Genomic DNA, 16,500 nt, shown 5'->3' on the forward strand with positions numbered 1-16,500 from the left:
ATCCTCAAATTCTCCTCAGCTACAGGACCAGATGTTTGCACCAGCTCTGGACTGGAGGGGATTGGATTTTGTCCTATATTGATCAGGAGATAAATGATGTTGAAGTTGCACTTCATATTCTAGGTGCACACTGAGAAATGTAATAGCACAAAACGGCCATAGAAATGAGAGGCAGTGCTGACTTGCATGATTCATTTAGCCATGAATGAGGCTGAACCGAGCAGTATTCCAACAGAAAATCAAGGCGTTTTATGTAATGAGAAGAGTGGTAGAAGGTTGGGCTTTCCATGCGGTCTTTATGCCTTGCACAGCGCGCCTTATATTGTAGTTTAAGGAAGCAGGAACCAGTAGTGGAGATAAATGAACATTACGGCTGATTCGGAGTCACTAGCAAGTCGCAATGTGCATGGATCTTGTGGATGCGCATACTCTAAAGAAAGTGAGACATCTGTTTTATCCGGATTGTTTGCACCCAGCATGGGGCTGGTATAAGACCTGATACTAATGATGGCGGCTACGGCAGTGGACATAAGAACAGTGGGCGAGATAGGCTTCCACATGCAGTCACATGGATTTTTACTGTGGAAGACAGATTTACTGCCTTATGCCAATATCAGTTTCCCTGGGCCTAATGTGCGGATTCGTGCAGTTTCAAGTGGAAAGTAGCTCCGCCCACTGCCTTTTCCATCTACAGCCGCACCCATCATCATTAGTATTGACGCGTGCACCAGCCTCATGCTAGGGGCAGGAGATCCGTCTGTAACTGGCTTGGCATACGCATGACTCTGGCTATGCACCCATGACATTCGCATGATACAGAACAGTTCCTTGTTCTTGCATTGTTACCACCCAGTTCCGTTAAATGAGATTTGTCCTACTCAGAATCGGCCCCAGTGCGCATTATAAATGAGGCCCAGATATGGCTTTCAAAGCACAAAAGCAGCTGCAGTGTACTGTGCACAGTGGCGCAACTAGGGTATTTGGCGCCCAGGGCAAGATGAAAAATGGCCCCTCCCAATTTGCCTTGGGCGTGAGTGCCAAAAAAGCAGGCATTGCCACATGCCACGCCACCATTTCTCGTCACTGTGGGAATATTCCTTTGCATTCCATATGCAACTTAATGCCCCCAGTAGTAGTGCTCCTTATCCAGTAGTAGTGCCCTTTATGCAGTGCCCCCAGTAGTAGTGCTCCTTATACAGTGCCCCCAGTAGTAGTGCCTCTTATTCATTGCCCCCAGTAGTAGTGCCCCTTATGCAATGCACCCAGTAGCAGTGCCCTTTATGCAATGCCCACTGTAGTGGTGCCCCTTATGCAATGCCCACAGTATTTTTGCCCTTTATGCAGTGTCCCCAGTAGTAGAGGGGGCATTGCATAAGGGGCCCCCAGTAGTAGTGCCCCTTATGCAATGCCCCCTCTAGTAATGCCCTCAATGCAGTGCAGTAAGTAGTGCCCTTTATGTAGTGCCTCTTATACAGTGCCCCCAGTAGTGCCCCTTATGCAGTACCCCCAGTAGTGTCCCTTATACAGTGCCCCCATTAGCGCCCCTTATACAGTGCCCCCAGTAGTGCTCCTTATACAGTGCCCCCAGTAGTAGGGCCCCTTACACATAAAACACACAGAACACAAAATTATACTTACCCGAATTCCCGCTCTTGCGCTCGCCATCGTCCACTCCTCCTGTCCCACTCAGCATTATGGGAGAGACGTCATGACCCACTGCGGGAGCTGGAAGGCGGAGTTCAGGGATGAGCTCTAGCCCGGTGCCAGTCCTGGGTGCAGCAGCAGCAGTCTGTCTGACTCTTAGTGGCTGCTAAAACAAACACACCGCCGCTGGGTAGTACACTCACTGTCAGTGAATGTACTACCTGGCTCCGGCGGTGTTGTGTTTTTAGTGTATAGTGCCACTGTTGGACCCTGCTAGACAGGGGGGGGGGGGGAGGCGCTGCCGACCGCAATCCAGGTCAGTGCACATTAGGGGTGTGCACCGGACACTTTTCGTGTTTTGTGTTTTGGTTTTGGATCTGGATCTTTCTTCGTGTTTTGGATCTGGATTGGTTTTGCCAAAACCACCCTTCCGTGTTTTGGGTTCTGGGTTTTGTGTTTTGGATCTGGATTTTTTCTTAAAAAATAAAAAAAAAACGCTAAAATCACATAAATGGGCCTTTTTTTGTTCCTACGCTATTAATAACCCCAATAACATTAATTTCCACTCATTTCCACTCTATTCTGAACACCTCACACCTCACAATATTGTTTTTAGGCCAAAAGGTTGTACCGAGGAAGCTGGATGACTATGCTAAGCGACACAAGGGGGCGGCACAAACACGTGGCCCATCTAGGAGTGGCACTGCAGTGGCAGACAGGAAGCCAATCAGCGTTATGGTGCCCATTTGCATGTAGCACGAACCCGGGAGATCCGTGCTACATGCATCTGTGTGATTGGCACAGAGCAATGACAGGTCCGTGAGACCCGTCTGTGCTGCTGTGGTAAAAAAAAAAAAAAAAACCTGTGTAAAAAAAGAAAAAAATGGCGTGCACCCCCCCAAAAAAGAGCAACCAGCCCCGGGCATTAGTAACCCAGTGCTGGGTGTGCTTAAATACAGGGGACAAATGACGTAGGGGTCCCCTGTACTTAAGCACAACCAGCACCGGGCTAGTCAGAACCAGCGCTGGTTGCCAAAATACGGGGGACAAACGACGTAGGGGTCCCCTGTATTCTGCGCAACAAGCTCTGGGCTCTGATCCGGTCCTGGTTCTGGAAATATAGGGGACAAAAAATGAGTAGGGTTCCCCTGTATGTTCCAGAACCAGCACTGGACTTTTTCTAGCGGGGGGCTGATGCCACAGCCAGGGGAGCCCTTTCACCGGGCCCCCCAGCCGCAGCATCAACCCTGACCGCTAGTCAGCCCAGGCCGGGGATCCCTGGAGAGCTGGGGACCCCCCCAATAAAGGGGTCACCCTCTCCAGGGCACCCCAGGCCCAGGCTGATAGCCCGGGGCTATCCCCGCCACCCCTGGTGGCGGTGGGTGGCGGGTTGATTGTGTGGTGTGGTGTAAATAAAGAATATCAAACATTGTCTTTACAAGTAGAACTGCAAGTCCCAGCTAGCCTGCCCCGCATGCTGGTACTTGGAGAACCACAAGTACCAGCATGCAGGGCATTAAGGGCCCACTAGTACCTGTAGTTCACCTGTAAAAAAAATGTTTAAAAAAACACAGGACACACACACCGTGACAGTATAAGTTTATTAAACATACATACACACACACACATGTACACATACTCACCTATGTAACCTGTAGCATCGGTCCACTTGTCCGGTAAAGTATCCCTAGGGGACCTGTGAAAAAAAACATACTCACCATCTCCTATGCGAGGTTCTGTCCTCTTCGTTCCAAAGTAGGCATCCCCGGACTTGGCAAAAAAAAAAAAACGAAAACGCGATCCACGAACTTAGTACCGTTCTATAGAACGGTACTTCCCGAATGAGAGCTTAGCGGCGGGGTATCACCATGGAAACCCCGCTGCTAAGCGTTCATTGGCTGAGAGAGGTCATCTCCCGTCTCTCAGCCAATGAACGGCTCCCTCCATTGTAGTCAATGGTGGGAACCGCAGGGTAAACTTTAATAACCTTGCGGCTCCCAGCATTGACTACAATGGAGGGAGCCGTTCATTGGCTGAGAGAGACGGGAGATGGCCTCTCTCAGCCAATGAACGCTTAGCAGCGGGGTTTCCATGGTGATACCCCGCCGCTAAGCTCTCATTCGGGAAGTACCGTTCTATAGAACGGTACTAAGTTCGTGGATCGCGTTTTCGTTTGTTTTTTTTTGCCAAGTCCGGGGATGCCTACTTTGGAACGAAGAGGACAGAACCTCGCATAGGAGATGGTGAGTATGTTTTTTTTCACAGGTCCCCTATGGATACTTTACCGGACAAGTGGACCGATGCTACAGGTTACATAGGTAAGTATGTGTACATGTGTGTGTGTATGTATGTTTAATAAACTTATACTGTCACGGTGTGTGTGTCCTGTGTTTTTTTTAAACATTTTTTTACAGGTGAACTACAGGTACTAGTGGGCCCTTAATGCCCTGCATGCTGGTACTTGTGGTTCTCCAAGTACCAGCATGCGGGGCAGGCTTGCTGGGACTTGCAGTTCTACTTGTAAAGACAATGTTTGATATTCTTTATTTACACCACACCACACAATCAACCCGCCACCCACCGCCACCAGGGGTGGCGGGGATAGCCCCGGGCTATCAGCCTGGGCCTGGGGTGCCCTGGAGAGGGTGACCCCTTTATTGGGGGGGTCCCCAGCTCTCCAGGGATCCCCGGCCTGGGCTGACTAGCGGTCAGGGCTGATGCTGCGGCTGGGGGGCCCGGTGAAAGGGCTCCCCTGGCTGTGGCATCAGCCCCCCGCTAGAAAAAGTCCAGTGCTGGTTCTGGAACATACAGGGGAACCCTACTCATTTTTTCCCCTGTATTTCCAGAACCAGGACCGGATCAGAGCCCAGAGCTGGTTGCGCAGAATACGGGGGACCCCTACGTCGTTTGTCCCCCGTATTTTGGCAACCAGCTCTGGTTCTGACTAGCCCGGTGCTGGTTGTGTTTAAGTACAGGGGACCCCTATGTCGTTTGTCCCCTGTATTTAAGCACACCCAGCACTGGGTCACTAATGCCCGGGGCTGGTTGCTCTTTTTTTGGGGGGGGGGCACGCCATTTTTTTCTCTTTTTACACAGGTTTTTTTTTTTTTATTTACCACAGCAGCACAGACGGGTCTCACGGACCCGTTAGTGCTCTGTGTCAATGACACAGATGCAAGTAGCACGGATCTCCTGGTCCGTGCGTGCATCTGTGTCATTGAAATACACAGCAGCACAGACGGGTCTCACTGACCCATCTGTGCTCTGTGTCACTGTCAATCACACAGATGCATGTAGCACGGATCTCACGAGTCCGTGCTACATGCAAATGAGCACCATAATGCTGATTGGCTGAGAGCCGTGACAGACGGCTCTGTCAGCCAATCAGCACTTTGCCCATTAAAGGCAAAGGCATTTTTTTTTAAATGGCCGTTCGAGGCAAAACCTCGAGATCCGACAGCAGATCTCGAGGTTTTGCCTCGGGAGAGGGATCCGGGGCAGACAGGGAGATCCGAGCTTGGGCTCGGATCGCCCCGGATCCCCGAAGTTCGGGTGGGTTCGGTTCTCAGGGAACCGAACCCGCTCATCCCTAGTGCACATACATAATATATTCCCTACCACATGTACACACACATATACAGTACACTAGAGTTCATTTTAGTCAGAAGCCTATTAACCTAGCTGTATATTTTTGGATTGTGGCAGTGACTGGAATTGCCCAGAGGAAACCCATACATGTACGAACTCCACACAGTTAGGGCCTTGGTGGGAAGCAAACCCAGTGCTGTGAAGCAGCAAGCTAATCATTGCACCATCATGTTGCCCTATTATATATATCTGTACATACATATTAACTAGGGGTGAGCGGGTTCGGATTTCTGAAATCCGAACCCCCCCGAGCCCCCCCGATCCGAGTCCGATCCGAGTCAGGCTCGACTTTTCCCGCCTGACTCGGATTCTGAAATCGAGGCAAAACGTCATCTTCCCGCCTTCCGAGTCTCGCGGGTTTTGGATCCTATATAAGGTACCCACGTCGGCGCCATTTTCTCACTCGGCTGTGGACAGTGAAGAGGGAGGGTGGGAGTTAGGGCTGTGTAGTGTAGTGTAGTGTAGTGCTGCTGTTGTCCACTACTTCAAAGTCCATAGGGGCTGGCTGTGTTGTGCTGTGCTGCTGTTGTTAATAGGGGCTGTGTCCACTACTTCAAAGTCCATAGGGGCTGGCTGGACTGTGTTGTGCAGTCAGTTCTCCATAGGGGCTGTGTCCACTCCAAAGTCCTGTGCAGTGTCCCAGTCCTAAAGAGGTGCTGTAGTGTTGTCCAGGGGGTGCTCTGTCCATCAGGGGTGCTCCCCCCAAGTGCTAAAAAAATAATATATTTTCTGTGTTTGTGAATTGTGTGCGCAGTAGCCGCACGTGCATCAACAAAGTAGTGCCAAGCGTGCGCCTGTGTCATAAGTAAAGGGCCGGCTGGCTTGACCGTTAAAGGGTGCTGTAACCCCCGAAAGTACACTCCAGTCCAAACCAAAAAAAAATTATTTTCTGTGTTTGTGAATTGTGTGCGCAGTAGCCGCACGTGCATCAACAAAGTAGTGCCAAGCGTGCGCCTGTGTCATAAGTAAAGGGCCGGCTGGCTTGACCGTTAAGGGTGCTGTAACCCCCGAAAGTACACTCCAGTCCAAACCAAAAAAAAAATTATTTTCTGTGTTTGTGAATTGTGTGCGCAGTAGCCGCACGTGCATCAACAAAGTAGTGCCAAGCGTGCGCCTGTGTCATAAGTAAAGGGCCGGCTGGCTTGACCGTTAAGGGTGCTGTAACCCCCGAAAGTACACTCCAGTCCAAACCAAAAAAAAAATTATTTTCTGTGTTTGTGAATTGTGTGCGCAGTAGCCGCACGTGCATCAACAAAGTAGTGCCAAGCGTGCGCCTGTGTCATAAGTAAAGGGCCGGCTGGCTTGACCGTTAAGGGTGCTGTAACCCCCGAAAGTACACTCCAGTCCAAACCAAAAAAAAAATTATTTTCTGTGTTTGTGAATTGTGTGCGCAGTAGCCGCACGTGCATCAATAAAGTAGTGCCAAGCGTGCGCCTGTGACATAAGTAAAGGGCCGGCTGGCTTGACCGTTAAAGGGTGCTGTAACCCCCAAAGTACACTCCAGTCCAGACCCAAAAAAAAATTATTTTCTGTGTTTGTGAATTGTGTGCGCAGTAGCCGCATGTGCATCAACAAAGTAGTGCCAAGCGTGCGCCTGTGTCATAAGTAAAGGGCCAGCTGGCTTGACCGTTAAAGGGTGCTGTAACCCCCAAAGTACACTCCAGTCCAAACCAAAAAAAAAATTATTTTCTGTGTTTGTGAATTGTGTGCGCAGTAGCCGCACGTGCATCAACAAAGTAGTGCCAAGCGTGCGCCTGTGTCATAAGTAAAGGGCCGGCTGGCTTGACCGTTAAAGGGTGCTGTAACCCCCGAAAGTACACTCCAGTCCAAACCAAAAAAAAAATTATTTTCTGTGTTTGTGAATTGTGTGCGCAGTAGCCGCACGTGCATCAACAAAGTAGTGCCAAGCGTGCGCCTGTGTCATAAGTAAAGGGCCGGCTGGCTTGACCGTTAAAGGGTGCTGTAACCCCCAAAGTACACTCCAGTCCAAACCGAAAAAAAATTATTTTCTGTGTTTGTGAATTGTGTGCGCAGTAGCCGCACGTGCATCAACAAAGTAGTGCCAAGTGTGCGCCTGTATCATAAGTAAAGGGCCGGCTGGCTTGACCGTTAAAGGGTGCTGTAACCCCCGAAAGTACACTCCAGTCCAAACCAAAAAAAAAATTATTTTCTGTGTTTGTGAATTGTGTGCGCAGTAGCCGCACGTGCATCAACAAAGTAGTGCCAAGCGTGCGCCTGTGTCATAAGTTAAGGGCCGGCTGGCTTGACCGTTAAAGGGTTCTGTAACCCCCAAAGTACACTCCAAACCAAAAAAATATATATTTTCTGTGTTTGTGACTTGTGTGCACTGTGGCTGCACGTGCATCAACAAAGGAGCAGCGCCAAGCGTGCGCCTGTGTCCCATAAGTAAAGAGCCGGCTGGCTCATTTCTTAAAGGGTGGTGTAACCCACAAAGTGCACTACTCTCCAACAAAAATAAAAAAATATTTTCTGTGTTTGTGTGCGCTTTAGCCGCACGTATATATATCAATATAACATAAATGGAGGAACAAACTTTCTCTGATAAAAATAAAATAGGGAAAGATCAAGAACCACTTCCTACTAGTGCTGTTGCTGCTGCTGGGAGTTGTTCATCATCCCAGAGAGGAAGTAGGAACATCACTACTTTTACTAAACAATTGACCCTCCAACAGTCCCTAGCGATGAGGATGAAGTACGACAGCAGTCATCCTGAAGCAAAACGTATAACTGAGGCCTTGACTGCTATGTTGGTGTTAGACGTGCGTCCGGTATCCGACATTAGTGCAGTGGGATTTAGACAATTGATGGAGGTAGTGTGTCCTCGGTTCCAAATCCCGTCTAGATTCCACCTGCATCCTCAAAGCAGCAGCGACAAGCGTGCGTCTGTCTGTTAAAGGGTGGTGACACCCTCAAAGTGTGCTACACAAACAATTAAAATATTGTTCTTTTTTTTTCTGTCTTTGTGAAATGTGTGGGCTGTAGCCGCACCTGCATCCTTAAAGCAGCAGCGACAAGCGTGCGTCTGTCTGTTAAAGGATGGTGACACCCTCAAAGTATGCTACACAAACAATAAAAATATTCTTCTTCTTTTATCTGTCTATGTGAATTGTGTGGGCTGTAGCCGCACCTGCATCCTTAAAGCAGCAGCGACAAGCGTGCGTCTGTCTGTTAAAGGGTGGTGACACCCTCAAAGTGTGCTACACAAAGAATAAAAATATTCTTCTTCTTTTTTCTGTCTTTGTGAATTGTGTGGGCTGTAGCCGCACTTGCATCCTCAAAGCAGCAGCGACAAGCGTGCGTCTGTCTGTTAGAGGGTGGTGTAACCCTCAAAGTGTGCTCCACAAACAATAAAAATATTCTTTTTTTTTTTCTGTCTTTGTGAATTGTGTGGGCTGTAGCCGCACTTGAATCCTCAAAGCAGCAGCGACAAGCGTGCGTCTGTCTGTTAAAGGATTACATCGGTGACAGCATCCAAGTAGGCATGTCAGACAGTCCGTACCTGTACTGGCAGGAAAAAGAAGCAATTTGGAGGTCCCTGTACAAACTGGCTCTATTTTACCTGAGTTGCCCCCCCCTCCAGTGTGTACTCCGAAAGAGTGTTTAGTGCAGCCGGGAACCTTGTTAGCGAAAGGCGTAGGAGGTTGCTTCCACAAAATGTGGAGAAGATGATGTTCATAAAATGAATGATCAACTCTTCCAGGGAGACCAGCCTCCAGAACGTACAGAGGGACCTGTGGTTCCAGCAGGGACGAATTGTGGATGAGGAGGATGAGGACGACTTCTTGCCTCCGTAGAGCCAGTTTGTGCAGGGACAGATTAATTGCCAGCTTGTTTTGTGGGGGCCCAAACGAACCAATCATTTCAGCCACAGTTGTGTGGCAGACCCTGGCGCTGAAATGATTGGTTTGTTAAAGTGTGCATACAACATAAGGGTGGGTGGGAGGGCCCAAGGACAATTCCATCTTGCACCTCTTTTTTTTCTTTGCATTATGTACAGTTTGGGGCCTAGTTTTTCAATGCCATCCTGTCTGCCACTGCAGTTTCACGCCTAGATGGGTCACGTGTTTGTGCCGCCCACTCGTGTCGCTTAGCATAGTCATCCAGCTACCTCGGTGCAACCTTTTGGACATAAAAACACTATTGTGAGGTGTGAGGTATTCAGAATAGACTGGAAATGAGTGGAAATTAAGGTTATTGAGGTTAATAATAGCATAGGAGCAGAAAAACCTACAAATTCTGTGATTTTAGCTGTTTTTATGCTTTTTTTCAAAAAAATACAGATCCAAAACACAAAACCCAGAACCCAAAACACGGAAGGGTGGTTTTGGCAAAACCAATCCAGATCCAAAACACGAAGAAAGATCCAGATCCAAAACCAAAACACAAAACACGAAAAGTGGCCGGTGCACACCCCTAATATTAACACATTTTTAAGAGATTTGTGACTGAAATTAAAAGACAGATTACATCAATTCAAGATTCAGTGCTAGAACATTATTATTTTACTTGATTTTGTGGAGCCAGACGGAATCATATTATACCAGATTATATTATACCAGATTATATTATACCAGATTATATTATACCAGATTATAAAGATTTAACTTGAGAGTCAGTATTATTTACAGTAATTTATTAGTGATGTTCGCAGTATGTATTTGGCTGTCAGATAGATGTCCCACACACTATTTCTCCAGTTATAATGTAGTTTTGTTACTTACCTAGCATGCTAAGGCCCAGAATCACTGGTAAGTAAGGAGCCATCGTCTGCTGTCTCTGTGGGTTAGACTGAGAGTGTTCTGCACTTACTGTCAAACCTCCGTCTGTATACAGATGTTATTTATACAGTATGTACATGATGCTTCTCAGAAGGGTTAGGATTATGATATTTCTCAATATTACACTCCACCTTTCCTTCCTCCCAAAATGTTCTGAATGCTCTCCTTCATTTTTGCTGGCAATTTGGATTTTGGCAGAGGAGCACCGTGTGGTCTGGTTGACTCTCTGGAAAGTAACCCTTTCACCCATGAATATACTGCAGACGGGGAGAACTAAAATCATTTATGACTTGTTCACATTATTGCTACTACAGTAAACGATTACCAGGAAAGGGTGAAACTTTTTTCTCTGGTCCGCTACCTGTATCTTTGTGATAGAAACATGACCCTAAATTTCCAGCCATAACATTTCTAACAATCATTTACAATTTAAAAAAAAAGAAAAGTAAAATATTAATACTGTATAATTATAAAAATATGGAATTTCCATGGAGCCATTACAAATTAGACTTCCTCTCCCCAATCAATGACGCTCGCACCTGCTGCTATTGCAATCGGCATTGAAGGGCAGGGCCGGATTAACTGTGAGGTGAAGGGGCAATCATCCCAGGGTCCCCACACACAAGAGTCGGTCTGACCCACCAGTTACCAAGAACAGGCAGACATCTGTTTCCGGATGGAGCTGCCATTGCGGTACTTTATAATGATGCATACAGAGTGTTGGCAGCCGCATCCGCAGGCTGGGAAATCAGCAGCATGAGCCCACCACAAAAGGTAAGTACTCGGGGGCACTGTGTGGCATATTCATACTTGCATACTCTCCTGGAATGGCATGGATGCTCCTGAAAATCATGTGGTGCTCCCAGCCACCCGGAAGACTAGGCAAGTCTCCTTGAGCCGGCCGACAGCTTCCTGTACTCCCGCATAGCTGCCTGTGGCCACCCACTTACTGAGTAAAAGTGGGAAGGGGGGCCGCATCATTGGAGCCCCATCCTCCCGCATTACAGTACCTGTAATATTGCCATTGTATAGGTGAGGCCACGATGACGCAATTTACCAACCGCCCACCTATGGCAGTACCAAGCCAATGCTGTGACAAGGCAGCCGACTTGGCCAGAAAGTTTGTACGCATGGGCACACTGGGAGGGGGGGGGGGGTCGCTGGGACATAGTATTAATGTTAGGGGTCACTGTGTGGCATACTGGCAGTCATTTTGTGGCATACTGGGTGTGACATAATGTGAATAATAGGTGTATTGTGTGGCATAGTCATTTTATTGGTTGGGGCCTCCGCAAACCTTAATCTGGTTGAAATCTAGAGTGTGCTACTGCGCTGCCTCCTTTCTACTTGGATGAAGCATTTCCAAGATGGCCACCATTTGTTCTTCTGCACATGCGCGGCGCCATCTTGTTACTGTGTATGAGCGTCACAGTGTTACATGGACTTGTTTCCTATAGCTCCAGAGACCCTGCCAGAATTTCCTGCATACTGCTACACCTCCTGCATATACAAGATCCGCTACCCACATACATCACCGACTATTGATGTATATGCTCCGCTCAAGCTCTGCTCCATTCAGATTAACCAGTGTATAGCTGTGAATTTGCCTGAACCAGCAACTGCTAGACTTCAAATAAACCTGACACCTGGTTAAGTATCTGGACTGCTTATTGTGTCTGCAATTCCACTAGTGTTGCTATTAACTCTGCATTCCATCTCCAAATAGCACACACATAGGGGCATATTCAATTGGGGGCAAGAAAAGCAAAAATCCCGCACCTGCAAGGTTTTTCCTGGTGCAGGATTTTAGCTATGCAATTAGGTGCAGATTTTTTCTTTTTTTACGCGTTGGGATGTTTTTATTCTCGCACCTCAAGTGTAATTTTTTCTAAAATTGTTAATTTTAGGAAAAATCAGCATGACTTGCTCTGGCACCCAGGTGGCACCCACCTGAGGACTAATTAAGCAATTGGAAGTTTCCAATTAGCTTAATTAGTCCTTAATTACTTACCTTCTGCAGCCCTGTCTTCTGCATCCAGCGTCGGAAGCCGGGTCTTCTGCAGCAGGGTGAGTATGTCAGTGTGTGTGGTGTTTGTAAGTCTGTATGAGTGAGTGTGTGTGACCCCCGGTGTATGTGTACCCCCCCAAATTCAGTGTGCCCGCCCGGAATTGGCACTGGGAGAACTACAGTACATCTCCCAGCAGCCCTTGCCCCTCCCACCAGCCCCTGGAGCCTTCCAATCAGCCCCCTCTCCAGAGAGAAGATAGAGGGGAGGCCACAGGGAGCCTCGGAGACCACCGGAGACCCCCAGGCAAATTAGTGCAGTTTTTTTTTTTTTTATGCAGCGTGGGGTTTTCAGAGCTGAAAACCCTGCGACCACACCGCGGGTATCGGGAGCACGCATACCTACGGTAATCCAAAATTGGGTGCGACGGGATCACGGTTTGTTTCCTCACTAAACTTCGCGTCCAATTGAATATACTCTCTCAACAAATCTGGCCCTGTTGAAGGGCTATCCCATAGTGTAAGGAACACAGGAAGGTGAGTGTCTGGCGCCTATTGTAGTGGAATAATTTACATTAGTTTGCAGCCAAGGAAAATATAGGGGCTTCGCAATAACCCCTCTGAATTTCTGTAGTAACAGTTATTTCTCTAGTGCTAACTAGGGTGTTTTGAAACCACTATTATAGTATTATAACATTATTGTTGGATAATTTATGCACTGGCACGCCTGCGTTTCTCCGGCCAACCACTCGTCACCACCTACAAACGTCACTTCCTGTCAATCACTCTGCGATGGATCTGTGTGCAGTCCCGATCGCAGTGGCTAATTAGTGTACTACGATGCATACACCTGTGCAGCACGCAGCACGCAACATTCAGCTGACTGTATGCGTATTAGCAACTGCATTCCTTGCTGAATCAGGCCCAGTGTTTTTTCCAACCCCATCATATAAATCTCACAGTGTTCGTCCAATCCCCTCCATCATATAAATCTCACAGTGCTCCTTCCAACCCCACCATCATATACCTCTCACTATTTTACTTCCAATCTCCATCATCATATCTCTCTCACAGTGTTCCTTCCAACCTCACCATCATATACCTCTCACAGCGTTCTTTCCAATCACCATCATATACCTCTCACAGTGTTCTTTCCAATCACCATCATAAACCTCTCAGTGTTCTTTCCAATCACCATCATATACCTCTCACAGTGTTCCTTCCAATCCCCACCATCATATACCTCTCACAGTGTTCTTTCTAATCATGTGATAACCCGTAAGGTGGGGTAGATGTTGACATCACAATTTTTAACGTATGTTACCTGTTAATGGTGTATTCCTCTGCACTGTTGTGTTCCCTCTTGTTTCTTTCAGTTCCAACTGAGAGTTAAGGAGTATGGCGTGGTCCTTAGCACAATAACCAATACTTCATTTTTAAAGAGGAATTTTCTTTACTTTTCAAGAACAATTTAGTTCTCCGATGGAACAATACATTAAGTTTAACATAGATGGGTTTTCACAATACAACAGTATTTGAAGGCAAACTTTTCGCACTTATATAACACACACAGTTACAAATAGAAACAAAATATTTATTAAACTGGAACTTCTTCAGTGCATTTACTGCAAGGGCAAATTGAGTTGGTAGTTCACATTAGATATACAAGTTATAACATAAATACTTTCCTAAATCATAAGTATCCTTCTTTATTAACTTGAACTTTACCTAAGCTAAGTACTAGTAACACACTATAATGTTATTATGAACATTGGTGCGTTCTGGCTAGACACTTTTAAGTTGGTGCACATACAATAGGTAGATAATATTGATTTCCCTAAAGGAGGCTGTAAACTGATGCTGAATCCTGGCTGTAGAAAGACTGTTGTTGCTATGTTGCGGGCCCTTGTATAGTGCAAACCCGGGTTTGTTAGCAACTTATTTCCCTGCTGTTTAAGACGATTTAAGTGATGGGCACTGAATCCCTTAAGAATTCCTTAACCGTACAGTCACTGCAGGGGAAACCTCAGTTCTGTGTCTACAGCAATTTACTAAGTCCTTTAATGTCTTAGGATCCGAAAAGTTTAAACAGTATTTGGGAAGTGCTAATACTTTTAAGCTGCAGAGTCTGAAGACTAATTAGGTTGTTTTCCTTCCTGGTGCAGCTAAAACTCTAATAGCTCGGGGTATTAAATGTTCATTGCTCTGATTAGTCCCCGTTTCGGGCAATCAACTTATATGGGCTGCGTTCTCCTCAGTTACCTGGAAGAGCTGCAAACCTGAGCACTTCTATTCTATGACAAAATCTGACAGCTTGCCAGGGCAATTACCTCAGGACGTTTGACTGGAAGAATAAAAGTCACTGCACCTCATAAAGGAGATGTTAATGTTAATATAAGATCTGGATTGTCAGCTCCCCTATACTAGTCCTGGTGAGGTTATGGTTTAGTACATGTGTCTGGGTGCTGCAGCTGTCTCACCAAGAGAAGGAAAAGTCACTACTACGTGTCTCCTGCAGAATGTGCCTGTGACAGTAGCTGAATAGTGTGCTGCTGTGACATGTATACTGACAGACCTGTTCCTCGTTGGCAGATCTCTGTGTTCAGCACCACCAAAAGCCAGACCGCCCTCTCTTCTCAGTACTGAGCCACAGCTGTCACTCATGGAGTAAAAGAGGCGGCTCTGAAGCTCTCTTCCTTCTTAAAACAGCCCTCCAGCAGCAGATATAATTGAGAATGCCTGACCTCCTTCACCAGTGACAGGCAGCGGTCACCCACCGGCGCAGCTCCTGCCTCACAGCCAGTTACCTCAGTAGTTTCCCCCCAACAGTCAGTGCAGGGCTCCTATTTATTCACTGTAGTCACATGACGCGCTGCTGAATCTGACAGTTGCCCTCTACCTCACAGTGCAGACAGGACTCCCCCGCTCAGCCAGAGATGGGAGAGCCCCTGCAGCCAGTTCCAGGCAGGGTCACACCACTGCCTGGAACTGGCTGCAGGGGCTTATATTAATATACAGTATTGTATAGATACATGTGAGCACTCTCAACATGGGGTACACCCAGGTTCTGGGGTACCACAATCACCTTCATATACCTCTCACAGTCTTCTTTCCAATACCCACCATCATATACCTCTCACAGTATTCTTTCCAATACCAACCATCATATACCTCTCACAGTGTTCCTTCCAAACCCCACCATCATATACCTCTCACAGTGTTCCTTCCAATCCCCACCATCATATACCTCTCACAGTGTTCCTTCCAAAACCCACCATCATATACCTCTCACAGTGTTCTTTCCATTACCCACCATCATATACCTCTCACAGTGTTCTTTCCATTACCCACCATCATATACCTCTCACAGTGCTCTTTCCAATACCCACCATCATATACCTCTCACAGTGTTCCTTCCAATACCAACCATCATATACCTCTCACAGTGTTCTTTCCAAAACCCACCATCATATACCTCTCACAGTGTTCTTTCCAAAACCCACCATCATATATCTCTTACTATTTTCCTTCACCATTTTTAAACTCAACATTTTCTTTCCACCCATCCCTACCGTTAACCTCTTTCCTTTTCCTTTATGCAATCCATCTTTAACCTCTCACCATTTTCTTTCCCTTGACCAACATCATTAACCTATCTGTTTTCCTCACTCTCCACCATCAGTGACCTCTCACCATTTACTTTCCATAATACACCATATACACTATCATTAAGCTCTCACTATTATCCTCACTGTCATTTATCCCTTACCATCTTCCTTCTTTCCACCCCACTTTCTCTGCTCATTTACATTAAATCAGGGCCGGATCAATGGGGGGGGCGACAGGGGCGATAGGGGCGATCGTCCCTGGGCCCCCACACGTTAAGGGCCCCCACACCCATCGGGGTTAAAGTGGACCGGAGGAGATGGAACCAGATCCGCCTCCTCCGGTAACCTAACCCTGTTGCCGCAGGGAGGCTCCATTTACCAGGCGCCCGCTGTCACCAGCGGGCGCCCGGCTCCCTCCCCGCAGCGGCAGCCGGAGTCAGAGGCTTGAGCTCACGTGAGCTCCAGCTTCTGGCTCACGCAGAGCACTATGGCAGAGACGTCATGACTTCTCTGCCATAGTGCAGAGGGGCAGCCGGGCAGACTGCAGCGGACGCGGGGCTTAGCTTAAGGTAAGTATGAGCTTTTGTTTTTTTACTGCAAGCGGCCTACTGGGGATATTACTGGCGGGGGGCATTACTACAGGGGATATTAATCGAGGGGGAGCATTACACCTGGGGCATTACTCGGGGATGGGGGAGGCATTACTAGGGGGGGCATTACTGGAGGGGGGCATTACTACTTGGTGCATTACTCAGGGGGAAGAATTACTACTGGGGCATTACTCTGGGAGGGGGGA

General features: G+C 47.5%; 1 protein-coding gene across 1 annotated transcript in view; it reads right to left on the reverse strand.

The window, feature by feature from the left end:
* LOC148534434 (serotransferrin-B-like) overlaps positions 1-10,088 on the reverse strand; it is a 59,784-nt gene extending 49,696 nt beyond the window's left edge. The window contains exon 1 of the mRNA XM_088466850.1: positions 10,035-10,088. Coding sequence (XP_088322976.1) covers positions 10,035-10,077 — 43 coding nt within the window. The 5' untranslated portion in view covers positions 10,078-10,088. The remainder of the gene's footprint in view (positions 1-10,034) is intronic.
* Positions 10,089-16,500: the final 6,412 nt, after the last annotated feature.

This window comes from Taudactylus pleione, unplaced genomic scaffold (genome assembly GCF_031769625.1).
Source record: "Taudactylus pleione unplaced genomic scaffold, aTauple2 ptg000066l, whole genome shotgun sequence".
Lineage (NCBI taxonomy): Eukaryota > Metazoa > Chordata > Amphibia > Anura > Myobatrachidae > Taudactylus > Taudactylus pleione.